Source organism: Pimephales promelas, chromosome 17 (genome assembly GCF_988280905.1).
Source record: "Pimephales promelas chromosome 17, fPimPro1.hap1.1, whole genome shotgun sequence".
Taxonomy (NCBI): Eukaryota; Metazoa; Chordata; class Actinopteri; order Cypriniformes; family Leuciscidae; genus Pimephales; species Pimephales promelas.
The window spans coordinates 15,567,697-15,575,914 of NC_142785.1; the positions used below are offsets into that span (position 1 = coordinate 15,567,697).

At 35.7% G+C, this 8,218-nt stretch overlaps 1 protein-coding gene across 1 annotated transcript; it reads right to left on the minus strand.

Moving 5' to 3' along the window:
• Window positions 1–572: 572 nt before the first annotated feature.
• On the minus strand, window positions 573–7,283 carry dlx4b (distal-less homeobox 4b). Its single transcript, XM_039665448.2, has 3 exons — window positions 6,677–7,283; window positions 5,373–5,566; window positions 573–1,021 (listed from the first exon to the last, which is right to left on the minus strand). The coding sequence occupies exons 1-3, from the start codon at window positions 6,993–6,995 to the stop codon at window positions 770–772; spliced, it is 765 nt and encodes a 254-aa protein (XP_039521382.2). The 5' UTR covers window positions 6,996–7,283; the 3' UTR covers window positions 573–769.
• Between the last annotated feature and the right edge of the window lie 935 nt (window positions 7,284–8,218).

An 8,218-nucleotide genomic window follows, 5' to 3' on the forward strand; every position in this document is an offset into this window, starting at 1 on the left:
CATGCGCTTCAGGTGACATAAAAAAATAAATAAATAAAAAAACTGATCCGAGCCGAATAAAACAGCTCATCTTACAGTCATTGCATTGATCATAAATATGCTAATTCATAAATCTCATCCAGTCTGCCCACAGCTGGACAACGAGAAAATGCTAAATCTATAGAAAATGAGCTCAAATCTCTGAATTTACAAGTGATGTCGTGATGTAAATTATGCAGTTGTTTCATTCGATCTCAAGCATCTCTCGTTCATTTCGATCATAATTATGTGCTTATTTTGAGCAATTTATTCAAAGCGCTAATATTTAAAATACACAACGTAACCTAATACATGTATTTGACTTTATTCGTATTATTACTCTTATTAACAATAATATAAATATATTTTTTCCAATAATTATTTAAATATTTTTTATAAAACGATTAAGTTATAGGCTACCATACGATGTTGTGCCAGGATAACAAACGTTTCGAATAACGTTATTACCGCCAAGGTGACGGCGCAATTTAAACATCAATATTCTGAAAATGTCTGTAAATCATTCATCACATAGCAGCACATCCATCCTTTCATAAATCCTTTATTTCAAGCACATTGTAAAAGAACAGGGAACAGTTGAAAAGCCACTGAATATGTGTTTCAGGGGCATCTGCTTGCATAGAGAGTAAAACACAGTCCTTTCAAACACACCAGGCAATAAAACAAATGATGCAGTCGCGAAGGAAAGCACCTTCACAGGTTAAGCATGTGTCCACACCTGAGGTGTCAATCACATCATCTGAGGTCTGGCCAGAGGATCCTGATGGTGTGAGGGATACCAGTGCCCGTAATTGTTCATGTAGCTGCTTGGGTGCATGGATGGCACTTTGTTGGCCATGGAAACCTCCCAGAGCTGAGACAGGCCGGGAGAGCAGGGAGAGGACGAGGACGTGGTATGGAGCATCTCCCCTTCAGGTCCACTGGGCCCATGCTTCATTATCTTCTTATATTTGGAGCGCTTGTTTTGAAACCATATTTTTACCTTCAGAAAACAGAACAAAAATGAACATTAAGCGTTGTGATGCAACAGCTGAGGCCACATTTTGAGGCCACACAGGCATCAGTGGTCTATTCTATCACAGATTTGATTATATGATCTTGACACACTTGAACAGTCTTTGCAGACATGCACTCAGTGACATCGCTGTGTTTAATTACACGCGTGCTCAGCAATTGTTCCGCCCTGCCATTTTTATGAAGGCAGTGAAGCATGTGTCTGACAACAACAATCACAGCGTAAAAATGCATTTAAATACAGTTGAAATTAAATGACTTCCAGAGAGCTTGGTTGGGAGATTTCCATTAAAGAACAATTGGAATTCTTTTAGGATTAACCGATATTTAACATTACAGGCAAAACCATCATGCACTGCTCAGATTGAAGATTTTGGGCTAGTTTGCAACCATAACTCATCATTCAGAACAGTGGATAAAACATCCAGAATACACATTCAAGTGTTTGATTTATAACACTTTATCTATTTGTTTTCTACATATAATTTCAAGGCAGTTTCCATTAAATTGAGTCAGAAATCTCCACTAAGCACTTTCATACACCATGGAGGGTTCTGAAGGGTTTTTTTCTTGCTTTATACAGTAAAACAAAAAGTCAACAAAATGAAACAAGAAAACAAATTTTGAACCCGACTTTATCAAATGTTTCTGTTCTGGAAATGTACATATAATTAGTTAAGGTTTCATTTGCATATTAAAAACTACTTGCTAAAAATGTAAACTAAACAACACTGAAATAGGAGCACACAGTTTATCTGTTAGTCAAATGTGTGTGAAAGTTGCGTTAATTCTACTCTATCTATCTATCTATCTATCTATCTATCTATCTATCTATCTATCTATCTATCTATCTATCTATCTATCTATCTATCTATCTATCTATCTATCTATCTATCTATATACTGCTGTTCAAAAGTTTCGTATTGTTTCAGTATTATTGTTAGATATTATGACAATTTAAAGTAACTGTTTTCCAATTAAATATATTTTAAAATATAATTTATTCCAGTGATCAACCCTTCAGAAATCATTTTAATATGCTAATTTGATGCTTGCAAAAAGACAGTAATACAGTAAGACAGTTATTATTATCAATGTTGAAAACAGTTGAGGACAATTTTTTTTTAGTTATAGTTATATTTCATTTATTTGAAATATAATCTTTTGTAACATTACAAATGTCTTTACTGTAATTTTTGGAAAATAAAAGTATTTATTTATTTTATGCAAAACCTTTCTCAGATAAATGTTGTTCTTTTGAACTTTCTAATCATCAAAGAATCATGAAAAAAAAATGGTCCACAACAGTTTTCAACATTAATAATGATAATAAACATTTCTTGAGCTGCAAATCATCATCTTATAATGATTTCTGAAGGATCATTTGACACTGAAGACTGGAGTAATGATGCTAAAAATTCAGCTTTGATCACAGAAATAAATGACTTACTAACTTAATTAAATTACTAAAATATATTCAAATAGAATTTTTTTTCTCGCAATATTACTGTTTTCTTTTGTAATTTTAATACAGCCTTGGTGAGCATAAGATACTTAAAAAAAAACATTTAAATACAGATCCCAAACTTTTGAACGGCAGTGTATGTGGACCCCTGAGAAAGAAAAAAACAAAAAAACAAAACAAAAAAAACCTCTGACCCTATAAGGCCATTGCATTATTCGCAACCAGATTATACAATAACTTCATTTCACTGCAAATACATTAGTGCACACATATTGGAGACGTGTCCTTAATGATGTAGGAGTTTACGGTTCCCTTGCCAGAATGTGTACTCAATTTAGAAACACCTCGCAGAGCGAGACCCAAAATTGTGCTTTGGGAATAATTCAGCCGAACGCCCGCACGAAAAACACCAGCCACGCTTTAAAGCTGACTCAGAGAGCCCACCTAACACAGTTTCCATAACCTCAGACAATCGAAATCTATGCAATGGCTTTTTACACAATGTTATTAGTTTGGCTGTCAACAGATTTAATAAACACATGCAAAAAGGATTTTCTTTTTTATTTCCAAAGACCGGTTTGCCAAACAGATTTTATAGTGAAGTGATGGATTCCAGACCCATGTTATATGTGCAAGGAGGGACTTGGAAAAGCCAAAAGCATATGCTTGTGTAGCACTTGTTTATGTGCTTTCAATCACATTTATGGATCAAGTGGAAACTGGCAGTTGTGCTCCGGATTTCAGATAGTTGCCACCAATACATATCAGTATTCACAAAAAGAAGGTTTGATTCGTAAGCACTGTCTGAGGTGGACGTGAGAGGCGTTCTTCGGCTGATGACAGAAACACTTTGATGGAAACCGAGGCGTAATCAGACAGGAAAGCCCTTGTTGCTGTGAGACAGACTGAACTCATTCTCCATGGCCAAAAACGAGGAGCAACCTGTCACACTCAGGGTGGCAAGTGTGGAACGCAGATGAAGAGGGAAAGAAACGAAGAAGGAAAGCAGTGAATGAAAAACAGAGCACGCATAATGGGAAGGCTTACACTGTGTACGCCATGGGCAATATGGCTGCACCCAGGCTTATGTTAGGTTTCCATTTTTCTCCACACACACAGACACTGATGCATTAATACGTGCGTGTCAGCAGGAGGGATTTAAAAAAATAAATATATGGCCATAACACCACCCTACAGGAACTCATTAATGGGTGTGACATCAACATAACAAGTATAGACATAGGCGACTTATTAATCAATCCCAAAGGGAATATATATATACAAAAGATACTGCATAGGTAAATAAAAAGAAATAGGCGCTCTATAATGGGTTTTTGCTTAAATACACTATAGTGAAAATCTATTTCATCAGCACAAATTTCAGGCCCATTTATTATGTATTATGTTAAATCCATCACTCGTTCATGAACAGTTGGATATGTATTATTAAGCATAAGACTTAAGCAATCAAGAATAAATATGCTTGGGATAACAGCTAAGCACTGGGAAAAATATTCTCTCATACTGTAAAGACTAAGAACACAAAAGCTAGCGCGCTAACTAAAAAAATGAAAGTAACTGTTGGATTAAACGAAATCCTCACTTAGCTTTAACAAAAGAGAAACTAATCAGCCTACTTACGTATACATGACGCAAAGTAAACACATGCTCAGAAACCAAACCAGTATGGACTGACTCGTCATTGTGGGCTCATCTGAATGTTCACCCAGTATGATACTGGGTTAAAGCCTCATCTCACATATTTAAAGTTGCCCTGAAAAACACTTGAGTTCTTGAGCCTCACTTAAAAAAAAAAAGAATATCATTGGGTTTACAGGGATTTGCAGTGAAATTCCACTAGACCACTTTCAAAATGACTTAATAACTGGTGTTTTCAGTGGATGTATGAAGTTAGTTCCCATAAACAAGCCTAGTCCATGGACTATATCCAGTGGACTATATGACTTTTGTATTTTTTCATGTCAGTACATTCATTAAATATATTCAAATATTATGCTATGTAGTGGAGACTCATTTGATTAAAAAAATAAAAATACATTGAATGAAATAAGGGGATTTATTTTGCATTCACTAATCAATATTTAGGTTTCAGATTTTTTTTAACCAAACTTTGTAAAGATGATCCTCAACTATGTTATTGATGTTTTACTTAATGCAATATGAGTAAAATGGCCATAAATGGATAGTCAATACAATGTATCAATACACTGTCTATATATTTTTTATTTGCACATCAATGTGTTCCTGAGAAAACATGTCATGAAAAAAATGATTGGTATAATTGGAGTAATAATTGGCAACATCTTCATAATAATATCTAATATTTCATAGAAATATTGATACTTAATTTATTTCCCTATTCAGTTGTCGAGTCTCCCAAAATGCCCGATAAACACGCTGTAAGTCATGGTGTCCTCTACAGACTAGGAGTTTCAATTTAATTTTCTTTCGAATTTTGCTTCTAATGCAATGGTATTCCTATATTTCCAGTGAGACAAGCGTCCAAATAACATTTTTGGAGCAACTCTACCAACCAACATCTAAAATTCACATTTCTTTGTCCGAAATGAATTGTTTTACACGAGCGGCGCCCATATGACAAATTCCATAAAACTGGCGCCATCTTAATGAGGTGTGCCTACAGATCATATTGGCTATAGACTAATCCACATCTCATAATGTAACCCCTCACATAGTTCCCCATATCCTCTCCTCAACAGAAAATCGGCAATTAACTGTAGCCTAGTCAGGACTGTAGGCCTAATCCCGATTCAAGAAAAACACCTAGGCTGTTCAATTATCTTAAACAGAAGTGGGGATGCCAGACATGTACCTGTGTTTGTGTGAGTCCCAGTTTGGCGGCTAAATCTGCGCGTTCAGGCAGCGCGAGGTACTGGGTTTGCTGGAAGCGCTGGTGGAGCGCCTGCAGCTGAACACTGGAGTAAATGGTTCGCGGTTTGCGAATCTTCTTCCCCTTGCCATTGAGGCGAATTTCACCATTCTCAATGACCGCTGGCTTTTCGTGGTCTTCAGGCATGCAGACGAAATAAAACGACAGCATTAGGCTCAGATACAGTAGGCTAAATGGCCATAAGTTAACAAGCAGGTTAACCCCGTTTAACCTTGAGAAAAATCATAAATTAGGCCTATATCACAGTAAATGGCTGTAACTGTCTTTTGATTTACGATAGCCATTCAGGAGATTTATCAGGTGTTTTAGAGGGAACAAAAATGGGTCATCATTTTAAGATCGGCAAACCATAATTAAACTCGTTTTAAAGTTACGTTTACAGGCCTACCGAGCCTAGAGCAAAACAAACAATCCCGGCATCTAGGAAATACTGCATCAATCATATTATTAATGAAAAAAGAGGCATACAAAGTATAAGCATTCAAAATATTATTTAGGCCTATATATTTTCATGAATATTTTAACAATGGATATATTGGATAATGAACACATGATGAGTGCAATTTGTAAGAGTAGTCTAAATTATTTTTAAGAATTTACAAAATGCTACTGATAACTATACGAAATGGTGTGTGTTATTCGTTTTTTTTTTTTAACCAAGTTCTAGGCTATCCAAGGGGAAAAAAATGTTTACCAAGCTTAAAAACACAAATCCCCCAATAAATAAGCTTAAGAAAAGAAAACTGTTTTTGAATTAAAGTCGTTAAATTAAAAGGTCAGAACCATGTATGCAATATAGGCACTCAGACGTTTGTGTTTACCATTTGTAACTGATTTACCCTTGGTCTTTAAAATTAATTAGACCATATGTGGCCTTTTCTTTTTCTTTCTTTTTTTTGTTGTAAATCATTTTGTTGTAAATCATTTGTTGCGGTGCATTAAATTAGCTACTGGTATAGCATAAATGCAGAAAAAAATTAAGGCATCATATCAGATATTAATCTAATAATGATTCATGCATAAAGTTTAAGTAGCATATGCATTGCATTTATACAAGAAAGAAAGATGCATGCGTCTTGGCGTTTATAATCAAGTTCACAACAGCTTTTGCTAATACACATGTAGCCTATTATAAATATGTGCATTAGCAAAAGCTGTTGTGAACTTGACGAATGCCAAGACATCTTTCAGAAACTCGTGGCGGACGGTTTTAAGAGGATACTCACTCGTGTCCTCAGCCCTCGTGTGAGCTAAAGAACTGCTGTGGTTGTTTGACTGGTAAGGCACGTAAGCCCCGGGAGCAGGAGTGCTCACCGGCCCGGGGTAGGCGTATCCCAGCGGCCGGCTGTAATGGGAAGCGGTGGAGTAGGGACCATCGTGCTGGAGGTGTCCGGCTGAGTGCAATCCATGTACTGGGTAGTGGGAGAATCCGGATAAATGCTGCTGGTTGGTTGGAAGTCCGTGGCCGAACTCTAAAAATGCTGATTTCGAAGGATCTGAACTATTAAGCGTATCAGACATGAAACTCATAGACATCATTAACATTCAAGTCCATAAAGCGCGATGATGGTCCGAGTGTTGCATTGAACGCTCACTGTGCACGAAAAAGACCTTGATCCATCACAAAAAGATCGGGAGCAAGAAAAAAAAAATAACCACGGAATTTTCAACGAAAGCGTATTTCCCAACGTCACTGGAATAAATATCATAGGTGAAATACCACTTTATCTTTCTTAAATCATGACAAATCCGCGCAATATCTTAAGTCACCTAGCTCGGGCTCGCGGTCCTGTATGTTTCTGACTGACTCGCGCTCCGCGAGAGCGCGCGCTGATTGGTGCGTCACGCGACATCATAGGGAGAGCTAATGAAGTTGATGAGCATTTGCTATCGAATTGAACTGAGCCCTGATATCGATCATGTCACAACATAATGGTCTTCAAATTAAGCACGACCTTTATCTAGCAAAAACCACAAAGACAATTGAACTTGAATACAGAAATTATTTGGGAAGAAGAAAAAAATCTTTAATGCAATGCAACTAAACGAGACACGGACTTATAGTCACTCTTTATAATATTAAGAATCAAAATATTATTTGTTTAAAATAATATTCTAATTCTAAATTATATTTCTATTTAAAAAAAATATATATATATATATATGGGAAAATTCCATTTGTGACAACACTACCGAACAGCAGAGCATGATCTCTGTAAGGGTCATTTATTACAATGAAAATCTGCCAAATTATTATATCATATTCAATTATATTATAGTGTATTATATTGCATTATACAATTATGTGAAAACTTGCCAGGATCAAATACAAATAATACAAAAAAATAAAAAATTAAAAAAATTAAAAAGATAGCTGTAGCTAAAACTATTTATTATGTCAATTATGACAATTATTATTAATTATGTGACCATTATTAATTATTGTGTCAATTATTATTTATTATGTGGTCTTCAGCCACATTTATGTGATTATTTATGTGGTGTCCCTCCATGTTTATTGGAAACATTTGTACACTGACTGCAGTTGTATAGCCTACAGTGATGATTTCACTCATCGAGTGTTGCGGAACGGAGCACCCCCTTCCATTCAGAAAACTAATATGACATAATAAGTTTGTTTGTTAATCCATGCATTCCATTCATCCAGTCCAGTTCTTATTTGCTCCAGTACACGCATTCCATATCGCTCAAAAAGGAGAAACTCTGAATTGTTCTCTAAAATATTTAGTGTGATTGTGATAGCAATA